Source organism: Pundamilia nyererei, unplaced genomic scaffold, assembly GCF_000239375.1.
Source record: "Pundamilia nyererei isolate P.nyererei 1_Seehausen unplaced genomic scaffold, PunNye1.0 scaffold00158, whole genome shotgun sequence".
In the NCBI taxonomy this organism is placed as follows: domain Eukaryota; kingdom Metazoa; phylum Chordata; class Actinopteri; order Cichliformes; family Cichlidae; genus Pundamilia; species Pundamilia nyererei.
Genome location: NW_005187559.1, coordinates 788,485 through 812,649, shown reverse-complemented (window position 1 = coordinate 812,649; position 24,165 = coordinate 788,485). Strand labels below are relative to the sequence as shown.

The following is a 24,165-nucleotide window of genomic DNA, read 5'->3' as shown; positions in this document are numbered from 1 at the left end:
CAGTAAAACTGAAGTGGATCAATAAAACCCACTTTGGAAAGCTAAACTAAAAGTTTACTGACAAATTTGTCTGGTACATTCACAAATGAGCATCAGAATGGGAACGAAAGGGGATTTAAGTACCTCTGATCACAGTGAACCCATCTTCTAATGGCTGCTAAGGCTTAAATCATCTCAAACTGGTGCTCAACATGCCTCCAGTCACCAGATTTCAATCTACAAACAAGGTTTAAAAGGTGCCGATGTACGCGCATGTACTTTTTAAGTGACAGGGCACTAGCTGGGTTTTCAATACACAGTTGAATCATAAAGATCTGTATTTCCAGACCTAGTTCATGGAAAAATAATAATGTCTGAATATGTCTCATGACAGTAAAGTTCCTTGAGATAAGACTCAATCCTTTTAAATGGACTAAATATTTATTATTTATTCTCTCATGAGGGGGAGTTTTATATATATATATCTAGATATCCCTTTACTCACCAGGAAATTAATGTTCATCCATCTGGTAAGATTTCCAGGGATTTGAGAAGACATGCAGTACCTGCAGTGGTATCAATAAAGTCCGAGAACAAAATGATTGCTTACTCGGAGGCTTTACTTGGTATAATATAATTTGTTCACCCTCTAAAACTTCCCACTCACCGTGTACATTTGCTGAAAAGACTATGACATCAATCCAAAATAATTTCCTGTTTATTGTCAGAGGTATAATTATGATTAAACGACAGCAACAGCAGCAATTAAAGCTTTAGTGCAAAGTGTATCCGTTGTAGTAATGACTGCATGAAAGCATCTGGAGACTTAAATCCAAGACTCGTTCTAACCGGTGGGAGAGGCAACACGGACATAACACAATATGCTCGATCGCTGCTGGGCTGCAGTCATTAAAGATAAAGTCACGTTTGCAATGGTATGGAAAATGATGAAGAGCCTTCACTAACACGTTTAAAAGGTGTACCAAACAAAACTGTTGGTTTTTATATGTTTTGACAGCCACGAGCGTATCTGCTTTATAAACATTTGTGTCATTGAAGGTTGGAGGTGTTCTTGGTTTGTCTGCCAGCAGACTCAGAGTGGTTCCTGTGAGGCTTTGGGGGAAATTTGTCTTTCCAGCTCCACCAGGAGAGCTGGAAGGATGCTGTCCAGTAAGGCCAGTCCTTCCCAGGAGCACCTCAGACCTCTGACAAGGAAAAAAGAAAAAAGAGACACAAATGATTTAACCTTCAAGCTGTAGAGACGTTTTAAATACCGTGTGCTGGGGAAATCAGAACAGACTATTCCCCTTATTTTCTGTCACCTCATGCACCAAACAGTTATATAATAAGGGAAATATAATCAAATAATAAAAACAATTGTTAGGTTGGCTTCCGCACAGGTAAGGAAACTTAAAGAGAAAATTAAACATCATAAGTCACCTGTCATCGAGAATCAGCTGTCCGCTCTGGAGCAACTCTTGGACGACAATGGATTCACCAAAAACTTCATCAAGGCCAGTTTGTGGGCTGAACATCTCCCAGTGCTGTTAACATAATTTTTTTTAAAAAGTCTCTGTGAACTGAACATTATCTGCCGTGACAGAAAATACAATGAAAGATTTATTTTGTGTGCTTTACCTTATGATTAATGCCCTCAGTCATTCTCATTCCCATCACCAACACCTCCTCCAATCTGCCAAGCAAACATCTTTCATAACTTAAACTGAATACAGAACAGCAAGGACAGAACAGAAAGAGTAAAAGGCCTGAATACAAGTCTCATAATAGCATCTCACAAGGACAGAATGTTTGAGAGAACAAGCACATGTGCCACGGCCTCAACGCTCAGTGTGATAAATTACACTGTGGACTGTCTCAGGCTTCACTGCTACATTTCACATGCTCAGAGCATTTCTGGGCATCTGTCTCTGCCTGGAAGTGCAACGGCGTACAATTCAAGATGGCCAAGCGGAAGCCGCCTCCGCGTCCCGTGTCCCCAATGCCGCACTTCACGGATCCACACGTCAGGCTCCAGAGTCTGGGTCCGGGCCTCTCGAACAACACCTCCCTCCCCCAGAGGAACAAACCGCCCATGTGCTCCTGTGTCAGAGACAACAATATAAAAAGCACAGTTTCCAACAGGAGCATAACCGGAGCGATTTAGTGCTTTAGATCCAAGTATTACCTGGGCCGACACCGATGTATTGGTTGCCTTTCCAGTAGCTGATATTGTGATGACTCACTGAGTTCTACATTACACAGAGAAAAACATTTACTGAGTGTTTATGAGGGTGAATAGTAAAACTGTCATATTATGGAGATTTAATGAAGACAGAAAACCAAACACAAAGTTAAAAAGAAGCTTAAAAATACAACTTAGTAGACTCTGCTGGGAAAAACAATATAAATCTTTGGTTTTCGATAGAACTGGACATTTAAATCTCGCTCAATAACCTCGAAAACATCCGATGACTCTAAATTATACAAGAAAAATATGGATGCCTATAAAACAGAGGACTGAACATGTAGTTTGTTGTACGTATTTTGTTTTTTTACAATTAAGAGTGAAGGAAGACCTTTTTTTTTTTGCATGAACTGTAAACAGTGAAGCCACTATCAGTCAGATTGAGATGACTTGAGCTTTGTGATATGGCACGTTATTCTGAAAGCAGTCATCAGAAGATGACGACACTGGTCGTAAAGCGATGGACACAATGAGTGACAGCACTCACATAGACTGTGGCGTTCACCATTATAAACCACCAACAACCTGAACTGTTGCTACAAGGCAGGATGGATCCATGCTTTCATGTTTATGTCAATTTCTGACCCTACCATCCGAAAGCTGCAGCAGAAATTGAGAATCATCAGATCTGGCAACATTTTTCCATCTTCTATTATCCAATTGTGGTGAGACCGTGGGAATTGTAGCTTCAGTTTCCAGTTGTTAGCTGACAGGATGGTATCTGGCATGCTTCTTTAAGATTTGGTGTGGTGTGCAGTCAGAGATGCTCTTCTGCAACGAGTGGTTATCTGAGTTACTGTTGCCTTCAAGTCAACCTGGTCATTCTCTTCTGACCTCTTAACATTAACAAGGCATTTTCTACCAAGGAAGTGTTGCTGAGTGGTACTTTCACATTTTCAGGCCATTCTCAGTAAACCCTAGAGATGGTTGTGTGGGAAACTCGCAGCAGATCTGCAGTTTCTGAAATACTCAGAGCAGCCTGTCTGGCACAAATAACAATGCAACATTGTGAGTCACTGAAATCAGCGCTCTATTAAATCTGATGCTCAGTTTGAATTTCAGCAGGTCGTCTTGACCGTGTCTACATGCCTAAATGCAATGAGTTGCTGCCACTTGATTGGCTGGCTAGGTATTTGTGTTAATAAGCATTTAAACAAGTGTACCAAGGAAGTGTTTTTCTTTTATTTATTTTCTCTTTTCATTCTCCGAACCTTCCTTCGATTTAACATATCATTTTTGTGTATAAAACGGATGCATGATAAGGTGAAGCGTTAAAGTACGGTTTTGTTACAGCAAAGACTTACATGTCTTGCAAAATTCGACACCTCGTACTGTTGAAAGCCATGCTGGTGCAGAGTCTTCCTGGCGCGCTGGTACATTTCTGCTGTCACATCCTCGGAGGGCATCGTCACTGCACCGCACTCAACCTGTTTAAAAAGCTGAGTGCCTCGCTCCAGGGTCAGCTGGTACAGAGACACGTGATCATCACACACCCTCAGCAGCTCAGACAACTCTATTTCCCAGGATTCAACTGTTTGTTTGGGACGTCCGAACATGACATCCACCGACACCCGACCAGGGCACAGCCTCCTGGCCTCTTCGATAGTCTGCAAAGCCTTGTGGGAGTCGTGGTCTCTTCCCAGACTTTTCAAGTCCTCATCCTGCAAAGACTGAAGATAGAAAGTTTGATCAGAGTTGTTCCATAAAATGAAAAAAGTTCTCACCTTACCCTTTCAGAATCAAATTATTAATGCAATTTTCAGAGTTACATCACCTCATAATACATATAAGTGGGTCAACATTTTTGAATTGTGTTATTTTTCCAATATTATCGAGTCAGGAGATAGACAGATGGAAAGATTAAGCTCTGAAAACACATTTAAGCTCTGTTCCAACTGAAATCTACAATATAAAATCCAAATTGCAATTTTCATTGCATGCAATTTAATGTCTATGATGCAGAGCAAAAGAAACAAGCGCTGGTACCCTAGATGTGTGATTTGGACCTGACAGGACTAAACTTCAAAAAGTGCGTTTTAAATAAATGTCATCACACAGAAGAGGGAATTTAAAAAAAAACATGAACACAATGATAGGCCTTGAGTGTAACGTTGCAACCAACCACTAAATGCTTTGAGTACAACAGCTGGAAGGCCCTGCTTTTCCATGGGCTTTCATGAGCACCCGAGGATTACGCTCACCTGGACCCCGATGGAAAATCGGTTCACCCCGGCACGGCAATAGTCCTCTAACCTGGACTTTCCCGCAGGAGTGGGGTTGACTTCGAGGGTGACCTCGGCCTCATCCGAGAGATTCACCTGCCTGGAAACAGTCTCGAGGATCGCAGCAAAGATGGAGGGGTGGGCCAGGCTTGGAGTCCCACCACCAAAGAACACTGAGGTGATGCTACAAATGAAAACCAGAGTGTGATCTCAGCTGCAGGTTACAGTTACTGATTGTCAGGTTTAATAAATGCACATACCAGGATACTTGACTGAGTCGCAGTAGTGTCTCAGTCTCCATCTGAAGGCACTTAGTCATGATATGGTCATTGTTCTCTTTGGATATGTACTTATTGAAATTGCAGTAGGAGCACCTCCTGAGACAGTAAGGCCACTGGGGGAGGAAGAACCTTATAGTCATGACACAGCCCACTTATGCTTAAATCAGGTGAGTCAACATGCAGTTACGGATACATGTGCGCGTGATGTTCTCAGAAAAAGAAAAAAAGAAGCTATAGCTCACGTGCACATAAAGAGACGCGCGCTCTGTGATTTGTGGAGATGCCGCACATTCAGACACATCTTCGGTTACTTCTCCGCCCGAGAAGTGCCGCAGTCGGGGAGGGAGGACACGACTGACCGCATTTAATGTGCGTCTCATCATTTTGGAGACAGCGTTTGTTTCGCCACGGGAGATTACATTCTCCGACCCGAACCAGAGGTTACCTCAATACCCGGCTTCATCACTCAAACGGTATGCGTTTCTGTGACAACAAAGTAGCTACAAAATAGCGTAAATTCACTTTGTATTTACGCTATTTGAAGGTGCCGTCAAGTCGCTCCAACCGGAAATACATGGAGCGATTTCCTCTTCATGTTCCCGGTTTGGCCACAGCGGGGCGCTGTTTTACCACAGTAAGAAATACCCGAAGCACAAGAGGGTCAGCCAGGTTTTTAGGTTTGCAACGTTTGCTTTTGGTGAAAAATATGTATTTTCACACAAAATCTTTTCCAGTTTTACCCAAAACATGAAAACGTTGCAGCGGTAAGGATTTAAATATATTCTAACGCTAAAGTAGAAATGGAAAGAAACTCCTTGAACTCTTGGGATTTATTATATAACCATGTATGACCTTTACAACCATTAAACACTACGATCAATGTTATGTCATAACAAATCTCTGTAAGTACCATCTGCAGTTATCATTATTATCGCAACATTAATGAACTCCTTGCTTGTGTGGGACTTGCACATGTGTTATGTAACTATGAGACTATCAAAATGAATTATTTCTTTGTTTTTCTTTTCTTTTCTTTTTTTTCACATTTCAGGTATAACTGTAATACACTCATATTTATATAGCATTTTCCCACTCTTACTAACCACTCAAAGTGCCTTTAAATTTCATACTGAATGGCCCTAGCCAGGATTGAACCAGGAACCCTCTCTCTGTGAAGTGAAATTGGTAATCATTGGCATCAAGGCACTCTTTGACCTCTGCTTGTCATGTAGGGTTATATATTATAACTCCTATTCTTTCTTTGCACTAACCTGGTCAAATGTGGCCCTTGAACTCTGTCACCACCATCCCATAACAGACAAGGCACACACAGTTTTGAAGTTTCAAGAGTCCCTAAAATTCATAGTTTTCCTTGATTTTACTAATGGTAGTGAATCTGAAATACATTTGGATAGATACAGGTCAAATCTGACCCCAAATAGCCTCACTATATATAAAATTTGCAAAAGAATCTAACAGTATTAAATATTTATAACACGTAGGGTATTTTTGCTGTTGTCAAAGTTTAAAATGGTTCAAATTTGACAACATGCTGGAAGGTGAATAGTATTGTTAGTATTCTATGATTTAGAGGCTGATTTCAGGCTATTTCTGATTAAAATATGATTTATATGGGCCTTATATTGAAAATGATGCAGTTTATTTAGGAGCCTATGAATCATAAGTAATTTTTGTTGGGCACACCTGTTCAACTGCTTGTTATTACTTCTAGGCTGAACTACATTCAGCATTATCAAGATGTCCTAAAACTCTCTGAAAAGGCTTCAGCTGATCCAAAATGCTGCAGCAAGAGTTCTGACAGGGTCCAGAAAGAGACAGCTTGTCTTCATTGGCTCTCTATTAAATCCAGAATCGAATTTACAATTCTGATCCTAACATACAAGGTCTTGAATACTCAGCCCCCACTTTATCTTAAAAACCTCACAGTACTCTATCACCTCTACAGAGCACTCTGCTCTGAGACATTGGGAGACAGGCACACTCTCTACTTTTAAGATTAGGCTTAAAACTTTTTTTTAAGGCTTAAAGTTTATAGTTAGGGCTGGATCAGATAACCCTCAGTCCTAATGTAAACCTTCCCTTTGTGGGAAGGCTGGTTGGGGATTCCCACAATGCTCAGTGTTTCTTCTTAATTTACCTTTTTAAGTGTTTATATATCACTCAGCATTTAATCATGAGTCATTATTAATATCTGGTTCTCTTCCACAGTGTGTCTTTATGCTGTCTTCCTACCCTCACTCCCAACTGGTTGCGACAGATAGCTGTACCTCCCTGAGCCTGGTTCTGCTGGAGGTTTATTCTTCCTAAAATGAAGTTTTTCCTCTCCTGTCACCAAAGCCATTGCTCATGGGTTCATATGATTGCTGGGGTTTTCCTCTGTTTTCTCTGTATTACGGTATGGTCTTTACCTTACAATATAAAGCACTTTAAAGCTAGAGTTGTTGTGATTTGGCAATGTATATAATTGAATTGAATAATACAAATATCTGGCACCAACTCAGTGGACCGACACATGTAACCATAGTCAAGACAAGGGTATGGTTGGGCTGATCCACTGGTAGATTATGTGGGAATTCTTATGAGCATAGCTGATACATTAAATAAAGACACAAGTCTATATTTGGAAAATAAATGTGTGTCCCACTAACACACGATGAAACTAACTAATGAGATATTGATTTTTCCGAAGCCTAGCACACAGACAGTAACACAGCCTAGAACAGCTGCTTTAAAAACGGATTATTTTTTAACTAAAGATTAAAAATACAAATCAGGATTATAGGCAATAAATGTCTTCATCATTCTGATATGACTGCAATCATGGATCCATGTCGGTGCTACTCATCATCAGATGAGTCTGATCCTCACTTGATAATTCAAATCAAAACAAATAACGCATGCATGTATACCTGCTCTCATTTTGTTGCCATGATGCCAGGTCTCTCTTGGAAATGAGATTTTTAATCTCAATGAGATTTTTTACCTGGATAAATAAAGGATTAATAATAATAAAATTTACTGCAATATAATTTCCAAAATAAGACAGTGTTCATACATTCAATCAGTAATAAATCTAAAGCTTTAATTACACATAGATTAATATTAATGTCAATAAATGTGAATATGTTCACTGCCAGCTTCCAGCCCTGAGGTCATTTTCCACTTAATGTAAAATCTAGTGACCAGTTATCTAATCAGCAGATACAGTGAGGCAGACAGAGGGAGAGACGAGAAACACACAGGAATATATTTTCACCGAACTCAAATGTGTGAAGTTGGTTCAAGGAAAGGTTTTAATAATTTCCAAATTAAAAAAACAAACAAACTACTGAATCTGTGATGTGAAGCTGCCAAATGGATACAAGGAAGAAAGGTAGGCTTTCCAATAACCATGAAAACATGACAAAGAAAGGATTTGATGTGGTTTCTCTTTGCTCTAGGCACAAAGGCACAAAGGGGAATATTCTCAAGTTGCATGTCAGGCAGGGACTGTGGGAAAATACCTAAAGGTGGAGAAGGAGGAGTTGAACCTTGGGTTTAACTTTAACAATAAAAATCAAACTACCCTACTTACTGTTAGATTTTACTGCACACATGTACCATAAGTTATGTTCAGAAAGTAGGATGAACCAGACACATGCACACACAGCCCTTTTCAAACATGCTTTGCATTGCATTGATATCAGAAAAAGTATAAAATAAGACAAACACAAACAATATGGTGTTAATGATGTTAATTGCTGATATTGTAGCTTCTTTTGACATTTTTTTAATTGTTTTCTGAGTTTATTACACACTTAAAAATATATCTTTATCAATCTGATCCCAATTGAATTTCTGTTTGTTTGTTTTTTATTTTTAAAGGTGGTGCCATAGAATTAAGGCTCATGGTGGTTGGTAGCAGTGGACCTTCTCAGTTCCTACTAACCAATTCCATACTTGGGAGACAGGTGTTTTCTAAGGATGTCACCAGCCTTTCTGGCAGCATAAAGAACAACGGTGAGCTGGCTGGTAGACGAGTGGCAGTGATCAATGGACCAAACATCTATGATAAGGATATATCTAAACCTAAGAGGAAGATGGAGCTAAGGAGGTCCAAGTGCTTATGTATACCTGGTCCCCATGCATTTCTTGTTGCCTTTGACATGGAGAAAATCTCCCCCAATGATGTGAGAACCTCCAGACTGATGAGGGAACGCTTTGGAAGACACTGTCTGAGACACGCCATGGTCCTCCTGGCCTATGAAGGAAATCAGAATAGAGCTGCCTTGGAAGATAGGGTTAAGAAGACAGATTGGCATCTGCGAGAACTCATCGAGAAGTACGGTGGACGCTTTCACCTTTTCAACAAGAACTGGAGAGATCGAAGTCAGGACAGAGAGCTGTTGAAGAAGATAGAGCTGATGGTTGCCTCGTTAGGAGGAGGCTACTTTTCCAGCAGAACTTTCCAGAAGGCAGAGGACTGTGTAAAGAAGGAGGAGAATAAGCTTAGGAAGCAGCGAGCAGCAGAGATAGAGAAGGCATGGGCTGAGATGGAAAAGCAATACATGGAAGAGGAGCTGTACTTCCAGAAGGATGCCTATACGGCTAATATTGGCGCAGAGATTAGAGCTCAAGCGGAGATCGACAACAGCTGGCTCAGGACGTCCCTAGCCAGAGGCCTGGGGACAGGTTTTGTTGTGGGGGCTGTGATGGGTGCGCTGGCTGGGTCTATAGAGGGCCCAGGAGGGATGGTTCTCTATGGGATCATAGGTGGTGCAGTGGGTGGATCAGCAGGGGGAACAGCACAGGTGGCAATAAAGCATATGGACAACAGAATGGCCCCGACTGCCAGACTGAACTTCAACTCAATCTTTATTAACCGCTTCTTTGCAGCTCCTCGTGCATGACATAGGGAACTGACTGATGACCTGATGAAAATAAAAAACTTACTCTTTGTATCCAACTTCTGGTTAGGTAGCTTTCTGACTTACTTGATAACAAACTAGATAGCCGTCTTAAGCCCTCTTTCATCTCAAGAACATATGTGTAGTACGAGAAAACTTGAAAGGTTTCCAGTGGCATCAATTCAAACTGTGACAACCAGTTTAAACTATAAATAGGCCTATTATAAATAAATGAAGCTGTGATTTTAGCACATTTATAGCAGATTTGTGTGAACACTTTATATTCTATTCAACCTCCACCTCTTCCTGGTGCCTTGCTGTGGATTAGTTGAAGTGCAACTCAAATAACATGTAGGGCGGAGTCTTAGCTGAACACGCCATTGTCTAAAGCGCTGCCACTTTCCTAGACAATCCACATACCTCAGTACACCTGTTCAGTGTGAACCAGTGAAGTTTCTGTGTATTATTAACTAAATTAACAAGTACAAGCCATACAGACACCGCTCCTACCCAGAAAAGATCGACTAAGTAAAGGTAAGATCACATTTCCTTTAATACTTTTTAACAAATGTGTCTGTTTTTACAAAGTTACCTGTGTGCTGATTTCATGTTAGTCCTCTCAATCTTTTATGGCCATGTTGCATAATCATAAACTGTTTCCTATGTTACAAGGGAGTACAAGGGAGTCTTTTATGGCCATGTTGCATAATCATAAACTGTTTCCTATGTTACAAGGGAGTACAAGGGAGTCTGAACTGAGGATTGCACATTACATTAAAACGATCTTGAGAATTTAGTGAGTTCATTTTTGTTTTGAGTAGTAGCTTCCTCATGACACAAGAAAACTATTTGGCAAATACCAGTTTGACTGCATATTTTGCTGCCTCTGTTTGTTATCTATCTGCTGGTGCTCACACTGGCTGTGACAGTGGCAATCAAAACACGCAGAGATAGAAAGAGATAACGGGGTAAAGTTCAACAGCAGGGCATTAAAGTATAATCATGTCCAGCTGTTTCTGCCTCTTTAGTCTGTGTAGAATGAGAGTAATCCATTCTGTATGAGAACACAATGTTAAAACATGACGCCCTGAATTCCAGTGAAAATATTTCTGCCATGAGTAAATCCGCCTTCTCTCACGCGAAATGTGAGCTGAATCCTGAATTTTTACTGTTGTTTAATTAACAAGCATGGATTTTAAAGTCAAACCTTAAGTATCTGTGTCTAAAATCTTGGGTTGTGGTGGTACTAATGTGTCTGAAGTGTGATTAGAAAATATCCCACAGGTCATTGCACCAACACCACCAACCTGAACTGTTGATGCAAGGGAGTGCGGATCCATGCTTTTGTTTACTCCAAATTCTGATTCTAACATCTGAACATGGCAGCAAAGTGAAACTGAGAGTCATTTGTCCAGTCTTTTATTGTCTAATGTTGGTGATCCTGTGCAAACTGTAGCCTCCGTTTCCTGTTCATGGTTTACAGAAGTGGCACCTGGTGTGGTCTTCTGCTACTGAAGCCCATCTGCTTCAAGGAGATGCTCTTTTGCATACTTTGGCTGTAAAAAGTAGTTATTTGAGTTATTGTTGCCTTCCTTGAAGCAGTCTGGTCATTCTCCTCTGACCTCTCACTGGATACAATCTCTTTTTCAGACCATTCTCTGTAAAGCCTAGAGATGGTTGTGCAGGAAAACCCCAGTAGCCCAGGGTGATTTTCTGCCAAGTACTATGCTACATTGAATGTCATTTAAATTACGTTCTTCCCCATTCTTATGCTCAGTTTCAACTTCACATCATTCTGACTATTTCTACATGCCTAAATGTATGAGTTGCTGCTATGTGATTGGCAGATTAGATATTTATGTTGACGAGCAATTAAACGGACTCACCTAACAAAGTGGCCAATCAATGTATGACTAATACACTTGAAAATTCATAAAACATACGATAAGCATCTTGTAATATGAGTAACAGTGACTAGTACTTTTGATACTTGTGTACCGTCATAGTGCGCAAGTAAAATCCTGGATGCAGGATTGAGCATTTACACAATTATGTATTAAAAACACAAATCTACTTTATAGTACTTTATAGTACTTTTAAGTTTGGACTGTTAACAAGATGGTTTCATTGCATTTGTTTATCAAACGACTTCTGTTGGCACTTCTCACTTACTCTTAGGTATCACTTTTGGTTTAGTCTTTGCTTTACTATTCAAACACAACACTCCCTTAAAAGACTTCGATATGCACAGCAGGAAAAAGCTGTGTTTCTTACTTTTTCTGACATAATTTCTTTTTCAGATTATGGCCTCTACCATCTGCTTGCTCCCTGAGAAGCACTTCTTGTGCTTTCTGTGTAGGGACATCTTCACCAGCCCCGTAACCATACCATGTGGACACAGCTTTTGCTTGTCCTGCCTGTCCAAATACTGGACACGACATCAGTTGAAATACTGCCCTCACTGCAGGAGACTGTTCACAGACAAGCCTGACCTCAGTGTCAACCACATACTGGCAGACATATCTGAAAACTACAGGAAGTCTCGACCACAGAAACCACCAGATGAGGAAACGGTACTCTTTTGTCTGTTATCTAATAACAGGTAATCTAATCTAATAAATCTAGTGTATTTTTGTGTGCTGATGCAAATCGTTTGCACATTCACAGGTTATAGATGTTAACCAAATGATTCAGGAAAGGGTGCAGAAGATAGAAAGACTGAAATACTCTCTCGGGCTACAAAAGGTGAGTGGAAATATCTATAAAACTTAAACATGTATAACATAATTTATATTTTTTCTTCATTTTCCTTTGATCTGTACATCATTAAATTATGTTGCTGTCCAATCAGAACTCTTACCTCAGAGAGGTGCGAGAGAGTCAGAAGATCTTCTCTGCACTTGTAAATGCTATGGAGAAGAGCCATAAAGCTGTTGTTGCTGCAATTGAGGAGAGGCAGAGAGAAGAGGAGAGCAGGGTAGAAACACTGGTCAAAGAGATCGAACAGGAGATTGAGGAGCTGAGGAAGGAGACCAAAGAACCGGACCCTCAGATCTCTGGTGATCAGAGTGACGACTTGAAGCGACCTGCCAAGGTAAGTTATCTCCATCTACTGCCAAATGCATGATGATGATGATGATGTGATTTGAAGCATAATTGTAAAATCTTTCCAACACTGCGAATGCTATTTAGCCCTGTGAGATGAAGGACTGGTCCAAGGTTACCATAGAAACTGATCCTTGTATTGGAGTCACCAGAAGAGCACTGTCAGACGTGTTGGAACAAATAAAGTTAGAAGTCAACAGACTCTCCAAAGCTGGTGGGTGGTGCTGTTTTAATCTTGCGTGCATCATATCAATCTTAAAAGATAAATTCATTGACATTCTTTTTTTCCCCCCCTGTTGTTCGTTTTTAGAACTTAAGAGAATCGAGAAATACTCAGGTAAGGTTCTCGCTGTGCAGAAATACATTTTATCAACTTTACAAAAATGATTAGGGATTGAAGATTATTTTTGTGGATAATATCAAAAATATAACCATAATTCAGCTTCATTTTGAGTTCAAAATGTAACTGCATGAATTTTCAGCTGTTGTGAATAGCTGAAAATGAACTGTTTGACTAATTCTTGACTTTTTGCTCTTTTTCTCCTTTCTTTGCTCTTTTTTCTTTTTAGTGGATGTTAACCTAAGTGCTAAAACAGCAAACCCTTTTCTTTGGGTCTCAGATGACAGAAAGCAGGTGAGGCACACGGATAAGCTTCAGGAAGTACCGGAGAACCCCAAGAGGTTTGACAGAGTGGGAAATGTTCTGGCCAAAGAAAGCTTCGCTGGCGGGAGGTGCTACTGGGAAGTGGAGGTTGGGGAGAAGATAGAATGGACCCTAGGTGTTGCCAGACAGTCCGTAAACAGGAAAGGCAAGTTCACAGTGTGCCCTGCAAATGGTTTCTGGACCTTAAGCCTGAAAGCTGGAGGCCAGTACATTGCAAACACCTCTCCTGTCACCCAGTTGGCTCTAGACCAACGAATCAAGAAGTTTGGAGTGTTTCTGGATTACAACGAAGGTCGTGTGTCCTTCTACTGCGCAGACTCTGGAGTCCACATTCAGACCTTCACGGATAAGTTCACAGATCGGCTCCATCCATTCTTCAGTCCTGGTCGCATGCATGGAGGCAGAAATGCAGCTCCTCTAGTCATCTGCTCAAGTTTTTGCAACATCTAAACCTCATTCCAGTTTAAAAAGAGTTACTTGTTGGTTCTTGTTATCTCCTTAATATTTATCTAGTGTGATTAATGTGTTTATTTATTTACAAAGCTATTGAACAATGAGCCACATTTTCCCTGCCAGAGCAGGCTACTGAACAAGATGGTGCAAAAGGACTACGTCAGTACACTTGAAAACTTCAATGAAACGCATAAACAGACTGAAAAAAGAAAAAAGTGTGGCAGTAAATAATAGATGGCTGTCATAAATGAACAAGTGAGTGAAAGTAGAAAAAAGAGGATTGCTGAGTTGGATGGATGCGCGGGGCTGCAGGGTTGGGACAGAGGTTGACGAGAAGCAGGGAAAGCGGGGGGGAGGGCACAGTAAAACAGCAGGGCATTGTGCCCGTACACCAGGCACTGGGAGACACACTCAAACACATTCACGCATTCACACACCGACACAGTCGTGCACAGAAGTGCGTGCTTCAGCCCACCGCCACACAGACACACTGGCATCTCGCAGGGCAGCCCCATCTCCAGTCCTGTCCTGGGTGTTGGAGCTGAGAGACAGAGAGCCTCCCCTGCTCTCTGGCCTTCCTGTTGACTGAACTGAATTCTCAGGGCTGTCATTCACAACTTCAGGCATTCACAGCTCAACTACAAAACCTACGGAGCTTCAGGCAAACCGTAAACTGTGAATCATCTCCGAGAGGAGCAGTGAAAGTTCAGCGACCTCTATTTCAGGTAAATATTCCTCATAATAACCATTTCATTAATATTGTTTGGACATTTCCAAATGTCAGAAATGTCTTCACTATGGCTCAAGAGCAAATTTATGCGATGTGCTTTGTTAGTTTGTTAGTTTCCAACACATGTATGCACTGGAAGTGGCTTTTCTTCCGTTGTGTTATCTGCAAAACTTCCTAGGAATGAAATGGACATTTTAGTAATGAGCTCTGGGAATATTCCAGGGCCCTCTGTTATTTTAATATGGTTTATCCACTGTCATCTGCACCAAACAGCACAATAATCTTTCAGAATTAGTTTTACTGGAGTCAAAACTCAAACTAAATAACTGAACTAAATAGTAAAATGCATCCCATTGGTCCTCAATGTCCTGCTGCATATGTTTCGATCTTGTTATGAATGGATCGTATAAACAGTATTAGTAAAATTGTAGCTGTAACAAACAGAAGACACAGGTTCTCCTGGCCCACTCTACAGGCTTTCATGAAAGCTGCTTGTGTTCCGAGTCTCCTCATGTTTTTCTGAGATAATCCACCACCCGGCAAGGCGTAGCTCGACACCCACAGTCATGTCAAAGAAAGCTATTCTCTGCAGTTCTTACTGGAATCCAACAGGCCTCCCAGCCTGATTCCAAATATTTATGATAACTATATGCTCCAATAGTCTTTTCATACTTTACTAATGTTATGCTAGTGGTTGTTGTGGTAAATAACAACAGCATGTGATGTAATATCCAGTGTGTCTCTGAGAGTTTTCTTGCGCTGCTTGTTTGATTACTAAGAGAATAACCAGGCTGGTGCGACTATTTTATGTTTTGTTAATTTTAGGATATCAATCCACATCAAACTGACCTCATCGACGCCATCATCCACAGACGGCGGAGTGGACCACGGCATTTCGAGCAACATAGACTGTCACATTTCTTTGTGGGACTATAAGTTTGGCCTGTGCAGAGACTAATATATCAGAGACAAGTCCATCTGTCTTTCGCCATGGCTACCACGGGCATGCAGTTGCTGGGTCTGATCCTTTCCATCGTGGGCTGGGTGGGTGGGTTAATAGTTTGTGCCATCCCCCTGTGGCGGGTCACCGCCTTCATCGGTAACAACATAGTGACAGCTCAGATCATTTGGGAAGGCCTTTGGATGAATTGCATAGTGCAGAGCACAGGTGAGATCCAGTGTAAGGTGTACGATAGCTTGCTGGCTCTGCCCAGCGACATGCAGGCCGCCCGCGGCCTCACTGTGTTGTCCATCCTGCTCTGTGGCCTGGCTCTGGCTCTGGGGGTCCTAGGAGTCAAGTGCACTAAATGCATCGGCGTAAACAGCCTTAAAGCCCGCATTGCTCGCATTTCTGGCTCCCTTTTTGCCATCGCGGGGTTTCTTTACCTTGTGCCCGTCTGCTGGACTGCCCACTCCATCATCAGGGATTTCTATGATCCACATGTGGCAGCTCCACACAAGCGTGAGCTCGGCCCTGCCCTTTACATCGGCTGGGGGGCGTCAGCCTTGCTTCTAATTGGGGGGTCACTGCTCTATGCGGGGTCAAGTCCTCCCGGAATCCCAGGCTCTCCCACTTTCAGCAGTGGAGAGAGCAGTCCACGCAGGGCACCTGCCACACAAGTCAAAGGTTATGTCTAATGTCTGAAGGCCTTCCACAAATCCACCCCGAATGATGTCAAACCTGTCTTTTCTCCTCTTGACATTGATTCATGTAATTATTTTTTATTAAGTGTCACTTTTCTTTTGTTGTCTTGAGAAACGTCACAGGAGGCTGAAAACTGAACTTGTTTTATTATGTCATACCTGATACCCTTCAATAACACTCTTTCTCTGTCTGCCAGTTAAATACAATAAACGTTGTATGCTCTGTGGAGGAAAAATGGTGTGTGTTTACATTTGTACCATTACATATATTAAAGCTCCTCAAAATACTTGTTTTACAAGGAAAAACCTTTGAGTCATTTATGTAAACACTACGAGGGGTTCTGCTGAATGGAGAAGAACAATAGAACAATGGAGATGTGTGTGCATTAGCATGTGGTGCCATATTTTTCAGTGTGTGTGTGTGTGTGTTGTCCTGTCTTCCATCTCATTTTCCTTATCTGAGTTACTCTATACGGTGGGAACAAAGAAAAATACATGATCCTTTTTTCACTTCATAAAGATCCTGCTATTTCTTCTAATAAAATCACACATTGCTCCAGCAGATAACTGTATGATAACAAGCAAAAACCAGATTGAGCCTGAATCACTATCTGTCTTTGCATGTGTTCATGTAGTACAATTCCAAGCACCATCTTTATTCATGAGATATTATCCTTGTTCTTAAACCTGATTGATTGCACTGTAGGTGACTGTACATATAATCGTAGTTGTGCGGGCATGCATTAATCTATCAGTTCCTTTGCTTCTGTCTGTGACAGCAGAAGACAGAGCAACACAATGCCACTCTATAGAGCATTACAGCACCACAATAACAATAGCCACTAGTGTTCCAAGTGCCAGGTAGTGACTCACACATGACCTAAGTAGGCCTTTACCAGTGCTGGTAGAGTAATGATGTGAATACTGTAAGTCTGTGGTATTTTACTGTACGCTTACAAAGAGGACAACAGAGGGAGACGAGTGCACTAGTTACATTGTAAATAATGAATAGAGTGCTTCAAAGTGTCTTCGAGGTATGGTGTCAATGCAGTTCTTAACAATGACAGTAACAAAGAGTTAACACAGAAGTTGATTGCATGAAAGTGAACTAATGAGTGTATCATTTACAAGGAGGCGATAACTGCACACGTCACTGATGCATTTGAGACTTTGGGCAACACTGATCTGTGTCCAGTTCATCTCAGATCTGCTTTCTAGAGCTCTAGAGTTCCCTGAGTAAATACAAACACTGATAATTGTCTGTGAAGTCTTTTGGTGTGAGTGCTGTAGTATGTGTGAAGTGGGGTATATTTCTTTTCTCTTTCCTTAGGCTGTAAAAATCAAGGGTACATGTGCAGAAAATGTGAAATAAAGACAAACAAACAAAAATGATATTGGGATTTGGTTGTTTCCAAAGTCAACATAACCTTAAAATAAATGTAGCCTAATGAATTGAAGAAAAAAGAAACGTTTTTCCTAAAGATATTTTCATAATCGCATAAGTGTGTTCAAGTTTTAACATAATTTAAAACCACTTTCTTAAAGTCAGATTCTATTCATCGTTCCTCCATTTATCCGATTCAAGTTCTGGCTGGCTGGAGCCCATCTGTCTTAGGTGCACTCTGGACAGGTCACCAGTTCCACATAGGAAGGCCCCAGTTGGCCTGTGGATTTGAACCCAAGATGTTGCTGCTGTGATCATCACATCATCATCATCACCCTGCTGCCAAAGTCAGATTCCTACATGCAAACTCTTACTCAGATAGAAGGTATCAAGAAATAACTCACTGTTTGTCTGTGTTAGACCGTTACATAAAACTGGAGGATTTTGATCATGCTTTTAAGTGATTTGCTGCATGTCAAAATGTCCTGGAGTGCAGAAAGATGATCATGAAAATCAAAACTGCCATGGGTGTTTAATTACATTTTTGGATGTTATTGTGCCTTGAGCACCAACTGATACACATCACTTTACACTTATGAAAGTTAAATTTGCTTTATCAAAGAGCATAATTCTTCTTGTTCTTTTGGCTGCTTTCTTTAGCGAAGAATCTTCTCTTTTCCCTCTGCCTAGCATCTCCATATTCAGTATCCTTTGTCTTATATAGCCACTATCGGTCCTCTGCACGTGTCTAAATCATGTCAGCCTTGTCTATAAACTGCTCAACATGAGCTGCCCTGTCAGTATTGCCTCAGAACCAGTCTCTACTGTAATTCCACCCTCACCTTAAACCAATCTGTCACTCCTACCACACATCTCATCAATGACTTGCTGATAATGCATATTTTTATTTAGATTTCTAAAGCGGCAATCACCATGTCAAGGTTTCGCTTAACAATAAATCAATCAATAAATCAATAAATAAATTCAATAAATTAAAAATAATAATAAAATGCAGCCGTAATTGCGCATACTCGCCGCGAGAGGGAGACATTTCATGCGTGTCGCTGTTTCTGCGACGGAAGTGGGAAGTCAGAGGAGGCTGTACCTGCTGTACAGCTGTGCTCCGTGGCTAACAGCTAACCTCCGTTGTGAAAGTATCGGGATCCGCTAATTAAATAAGTCATCTCGACAGCCACTCTGAGACTCTGAGTTTAACATGGGAAAAGGTGGAGGCACATTTGAGAGGCTTCTCGGTAAGTTAACAGCACATGCGTAAGTTGAGAGTAAAATTAAGCAACTATAAGGCAGAGTGCGATGTTTTCCAGCGTATTGTTTTGACAGTCGATCGGGCTGTGGCTCCCAGGCCAGCTAGCTTTTTTTCCCCTAGCCTGCTAACAAATTCGCTGCTATTGTTCGAAGGCCAAGAAATGCTAAGAAGTTAGCTGAAGCGAACAGTTTTGGTCCAGTGTTATCGCCTTGCTTTTAGTTAAGCTAACCAACGCTGTTGTTGTGTTCCTGTTTCATACACGGTAATATACGATTAGCTGTTACTTCACACATTAACTACCCCATATCCAAGGAAACCAGGCAGACAAACACAACGCTGGTATTCGTGAGGCGCTCTGTTGTCCTGAGTTTTTTTTTTTTTTTTTAAAGACCACAACAGGTTAATTAGTTCGCTGACACCTGTCTATAATTAGCGACTGGGATACTTTGTGATCCACGTATAGACCTACGCTAACGTCAGATGGCTAATAGTTGTTTTTACTCCATGACTAATCATAGAAAACAAGGCGTCTCTGTCATAGCATGTTTCAACAGTTACCTTGGTTTAAAACGAGTCCCAAGTGAATTTCCAGTTATGCAACAACAAGTTTTTTGGGCTACAAAGATGAGCAGGTTAACTAGCGAACCTGGATGAAAAATGTATACACCCAGTAAATGTCAAATTATTTTGTGAAGTGTCAAATGGATACGCAGCTGTGCATATTGATTACTATTAAACAATTTTCAGACATTTTAGGTCTCTTTAGTTCAGCTGGAGAGTTTTGCCTGCTCTGCCAATGTAACCAGTAATAATTTAATATTTGAGGTTATAAATCGTGTGTTTGATTCTTCTCACCAGTGATGGAAATGGTTTCAGAATTTGAATCCATTAAATATAATTCCTGCCGAACTTATCGTTGCAGTCCCAACTTGTTTTTCTCAAGGATTCAAGGGTTTTTACTCCATTTCAAACGTGTGTATTCACATGAGGTGAAACTAAATGTAGCACTCAGGTCCCTGTTTAACGCCAGCAACAATGAGAACACACAAGAGAACAATATACAGAAACAAGGAAGAGAAAACATATTTACAGTGTCATAGAGAATGAATAATCATTTTTTAAGGGTATGGAGGATATTGCAAATGCACAATTGGTGTCTTTGTTATGATTGGCTAGGAGAAGTAGACACAGAAGCAGTCTAAAAGCATGGTGGTTCTGCTCTTGATACTCTGTGGCCTCCTGCCTGAGGGGAGGGGAACAAACACTGCATGTGCTTGGTGAGTGGGGTCTTTCAAAATAGAGGAGGCCCTTTTCCTGTATCTGCTGGCATAAATGTCTGTAGTGATGGGGAGGCCCTCAGCAGAGGCGTTTTCTCTGCCGTCCTCAGGACACTCTTTCCCCACAAATCTGCAGAATAGGTTTAAGACTGCGATAACAAGTTCCCTGTACTGCAACCTCCTGAAAAAGTGGAAGCGTTGGTGTTGGTGTCTTAACCAGGACGGAAATGTTGTGACACCAGATAGGGTTTTCAGTGAGATGTACACTAAAGCTGGTGACCACTTCCACAGTTGTTCTACTGATTTGCAGGGGCGGAAGCTAGTCTTTGTCCCTTCTAAAAAGCACACTCATCTCCTTTTTTTTTCTTGAACTTGATGCAGAGATACTACACCTGCACCGCCTCTGCAGTTGTTTACCCCCTGCCTGTAGTCAGAATCATTGTTGTTGTTGAAGCATAAATTTTACCTGACGTTCAAAGTATAGAAGCAGATAAAAAAAAAAAAAGTCTGAACTGAGTAACGCACACCTCTAAACCTATGATCAGATTCGCAGTTTTATAGCAGATGTCATGTGTATTTAAAACATTTAATCTTTTTAAAGATATTTAACTCAAAATTAAACCACCATTATGTGTGGGTGATTGCTGAATTCACAGCACACATCCTTCAGTTTGACATGTAATAAAATGATATTTGGTTCCTAAAAATTGGGCAGTTTTTTTTATTTTATGATTTGCAAACAGGTCGTTTGTTGTGCTGAAAGTTGGATTAGGTTCCACTTGTATTTAGAAATGCAAATCAAGACCAGGTTTCATCTACTAAATGCATCGCAATCATATGCCAAACAGGATTATCACTTCGTGCTATCAGTACTTTCCTGTTTTCCCCGCAGTTCCGCAGGGCATAACAAATGTCAGATCCAGGACTGCAGCGCTTTGGCACACCTGAATCATATGCAAGGCTATTTTCTTTCTGACAGCTGAACTCACGGAAGCATCTGTAGCAATAAAATATTTTTAGTTATCCCTGCTGATGATGATATAATAAATAAGTAGATCTCTATTATATCATTAAGGTTTGACACCTCAAACCTTTTGTGTAGTAATAGTTTGATATCATACAAAGATCGATCTGGAGTCCTACGTTAATAGCAGGAGTACAGATGTTTCTATAAAGCTTAAAGCATGTGGAAGAAGCGTTTGTTCATGTGTAACTGCCGGTGCAGTTTTGTGGAGCTGCTGTTGTAGATGCCATTTGACAGACATGCATGTTAAAGCTTTCTGTACTCATGCAGATAAAGCCACCAGTCAACTTCTTCTGGAGACTGACTGGGAATCCATCCTGCAGATCTGTGATCTCATTCGACAGGGAGACACACAGTGAGTGATTCTGTCTTCTTCTCCTCTACAGTCACATCCTCCAGCAGCTGAAGATTTAATACAGCTTCGACTATTGTCTTCAATGTTTTTGAAATAAACATACTTGAGAGTTTGCTTATTGAATTTATGCCAATGATTCTGCATTAAGCGATATCTGTGTTTTTTGTCCTTGCAGAGCTAAATATGCCATTGGGGCCATTAAAAAGAAGCTGAATGACAAAAATCCACACGTGGCGATTTATGCACTTGAGGTAAGACGTGTGGAAAGTATACAATCAAAAATACAAAATCTCTGTTGCCTGTAAACATAGTTTGATTTTTGCTTTGGTTGGTGTGTTCTCTTGCTTTGTCACCTAACTGTGGGCAATAGTAGACTTGGCATCTTTTGCGTTGGGTTGTTGAGAATAATGCAGCCTCACCCTTCAGGTCTTGGAGTCAGTGGTGAAGAACTGTGGCCAGACGGTGCACGATGAGGTGGCGAGTAAGCAAACCATGGAGGAACTGAAGGAGCTACTTAAGGTGACATTCATTTTATCTACTCCCTGTCTGCTCAGTTCCCACCACACTCTTCTCAATGCCATTCAGAGATGGCCTGTGTTGTCTTCTTACTGTGAAGCTTAATTTGTTGGCAGAGGTCAGGCGGAGCGGTTGCTTTGGCTTAATCAATGAAGAGTTTAGTCTTTATTCAAACCGTAGTGAAAAACACAGGCTCCAGATTCCCAAAGGTGTATATGTTAGAGTGATGTTAAAGTGAGCAGCCACACAGTGGTCTGATATTAAAGTAGTTGATACTAAATGAACTTTTTAAAAAACAGGTTTAGCGTCTTTACAGTGCTTCAATTATATATTTTGGCTGGAGGCTTCATAAGCTTTCCCCCTCTCCTATGACTGCTCACTCTTTCAGCTGACTGGATTACAGCATGAGCTAGCAATATTTGATTGGATCCTAACTGTATCATGTGACACAGGCTGTATAACTCATGCTGGTTTCAACTTCCTGGTGATGTCATTGCCTTGTGACAGGAGTCTTTTTTTTTTTTTTCAGATGAAAACAAGGGACTTCCCACCTCACAGTGTTGATGAATTCAGTGTGTTATTTGACAGTAGAATTCAGAAACAGGGAAAGTAGACCTTTTTGCTTTAACTGTGTGTAAATTCCTTGACTTCCAGAAACAGACGGAACCAAATGTCAGAAACAAGATCCTTTACCTGATCCAGGCCTGGGCTCACGCCTTCCGCAATGAACCCAAATATAAAGTGGTTCAAGACACCTATCAGATCATGAAAGTGGAAGGTAAGTTTGAACGAGCCGAGTGCTCACATCTGAAATGAAACCAAAGGATCTCTGAAAGCTTACTGACCCAGAAAATGTTTTCTAACAGGCCACTTAAAACTGGGTGATACCAGTTCAGATGATTTGTAATGATAAAAACTGATTTTATTGATTCAAATGTCATTGTCAAAAGGTACATCAGCAGCTAGTAGTTATTGCCTCTTTGTGATTTTTTTTGTAGCTGTTGTAAAAAGATTTTCTGCTTTTGTTTGTCTGCAGGTCATGTTTTCCCCGAGTTCAAGGAGAGTGACGCCATGTTTGCTGCTGAGAGAGTAAGATATTTTGTGTTTCTTGTTTTACTGATGTGTGAAGAGAGTTATGTTTTTGTGGCATGTGCCCCTTACATTGAGAAGTAGTTGAGTAATGTGATGTCTGCCTTGTTTATCTAGGCCCCTGACTGGGTTGACGCTGAGGAGTGCCACCGGTGCAGAGTCCAGTTTGGAGTTATGACAAGAAAGGTAGGCCGGGCCTGCTTGTAACTAGGCCACTTGGAGGTTTTATGGTTTCCTTCATTCATTTGATGCTGTGAGTGTGTGTCTGCGTGTATGCGGTACGTTCTCACGGCGCATGTGTGGAAATCAACCTCATTTTGTGTCCTGTGCTTTCCCAGCACCACTGTCGAGCCTGTGGTCAGATTTTCTGCGGCAAGTGTTCGTCTAAGTACTCCACTATTCCAAAGTTTGGGATCGAGAAGGAAGTGCGTGTGTGCGAGCCCTGCTTCGAGCTGCTTAACAAGTGAGTCCACAGATGTGGTGATTAAAATGTTAGAATTAGTGTGAAAAACAGGCTGTGTGTAACATGGTGGCCCTGGATAGTACAAGTGTTTATGTCTCACAATTATCTAGGGTGCAACAGATTAAACACAATGAACACGTGACTGATTTTATTCAAGGTAAAAATGATATGTAGCTGTGATATGACTTGTAAAAAATGATAGGTTAAATATGTGCAGCTGTGGTGCTGAGGTAAAATGCAGAGAATGTGTTATGGAGAGAGGAAAGAGGGCAAATAGATGTGTGGTGGAATGAGGAAGTGCAGGAAAATATTCAAAGGAGGAGGGAAGCAAAAGAAAAGTGGGATAGTAGGGGAGATGAGTAAAGTAGACAAGAGTACGAGGAGGTTAGGGGTACAGCAGAGGTGGAAAAGGCTTAGAGTGAGCTGTATGTGACGCTAGCTGGGCGCTAAGGAACGAGAAAAGAATTTTTATCGACTACCTAGAGCTGGGCGATAGGAGATTTTTTCATATCACGATATGTTTTTTTCATTTCAGGCGATAACGATATCTATCACGATAT

At 41.0% G+C, this 24,165-nt stretch overlaps 4 protein-coding genes across 9 annotated transcripts in view; 3 read left to right on the top strand and 1 right to left on the bottom strand.

Moving 5' to 3' along the window:
- Window positions 1-679: 679 nt before the first annotated feature.
- rsad1 (radical S-adenosyl methionine domain containing 1) lies at window positions 680-5,324 on the bottom strand. Its single transcript, XM_005745400.2, has 9 exons — window positions 4,970-5,324; window positions 4,707-4,840; window positions 4,426-4,630; window positions 3,529-3,894; window positions 2,165-2,228; window positions 1,932-2,079; window positions 1,618-1,672; window positions 1,420-1,523; window positions 680-1,184 (listed from the first exon to the last, which is right to left on the bottom strand). Exons 1-9 carry the CDS (start codon window positions 5,108-5,110, stop codon window positions 1,073-1,075), a joined length of 1,329 nt encoding a protein of 442 aa, XP_005745457.1. The 5' UTR covers window positions 5,111-5,324; the 3' UTR covers window positions 680-1,072.
- A 1,728-nt stretch (window positions 5,325-7,052) lies between these two features.
- btr02 (bloodthirsty-related gene family, member 2) lies at window positions 7,053-13,868 on the top strand. 3 transcript variants are annotated; one of them, XM_005745401.2, is made up of 8 exons: window positions 7,053-7,143; window positions 8,613-10,168; window positions 11,935-12,207; window positions 12,302-12,379; window positions 12,486-12,728; window positions 12,827-12,953; window positions 13,050-13,076; window positions 13,309-13,868. In XM_005745401.2, the coding sequence occupies exons 3-8, from the start codon at window positions 11,938-11,940 to the stop codon at window positions 13,851-13,853; spliced, it is 1,290 nt and encodes a 429-aa protein (XP_005745458.2). In that variant the 5' UTR covers window positions 7,053-7,143; window positions 8,613-10,168; window positions 11,935-11,937; the 3' UTR covers window positions 13,854-13,868. The 3 variants fall into 3 exon arrangements, with proteins under 3 accessions (XP_005745458.2, XP_005745459.2, XP_013769370.1); XM_005745402.2 differs by lacking the exon at window positions 7,053-7,143 and adding an exon at window positions 7,975-8,121; XM_013913916.1 differs by lacking the exons at window positions 7,053-7,143; window positions 8,613-10,168 and having other exon boundaries at window positions 11,300-12,207.
- Window positions 13,869-15,564: 1,696 nt separating this feature from the next.
- cldnk (claudin k) lies at window positions 15,565-16,508 on the top strand. The gene has a single exon (XM_005745450.2). The coding sequence runs from the start codon at window positions 15,577-15,579 to the stop codon at window positions 16,222-16,224; it is 648 nt and encodes a 215-aa protein (XP_005745507.1). The 5' UTR covers window positions 15,565-15,576; the 3' UTR covers window positions 16,225-16,508.
- Window positions 16,509-18,666: 2,158 nt separating this feature from the next.
- The window catches only part of hgs (hepatocyte growth factor-regulated tyrosine kinase substrate), a 13,696-nt gene continuing 8,197 nt past the window's right edge, over window positions 18,667-24,165 (top strand). For all 4 annotated transcript variants that reach the window (XM_013913914.1, XM_013913913.1, XM_013913912.1 and 1 more), the window contains exons 1-8: window positions 18,667-18,867; window positions 21,453-21,537; window positions 21,713-21,788; window positions 21,964-22,056; window positions 22,708-22,831; window positions 23,090-23,142; window positions 23,260-23,328; window positions 23,481-23,605. In XM_013913914.1, coding sequence (XP_013769368.1) covers window positions 18,831-18,867; window positions 21,453-21,537; window positions 21,713-21,788; window positions 21,964-22,056; window positions 22,708-22,831; window positions 23,090-23,142; window positions 23,260-23,328; window positions 23,481-23,605 — 662 coding nt within the window. In that variant the 5' untranslated portion in view covers window positions 18,667-18,830. The remainder of the gene's footprint in view (window positions 18,868-21,452; window positions 21,538-21,712; window positions 21,789-21,963; window positions 22,057-22,707; window positions 22,832-23,089; window positions 23,143-23,259; window positions 23,329-23,480; window positions 23,606-24,165) is intronic.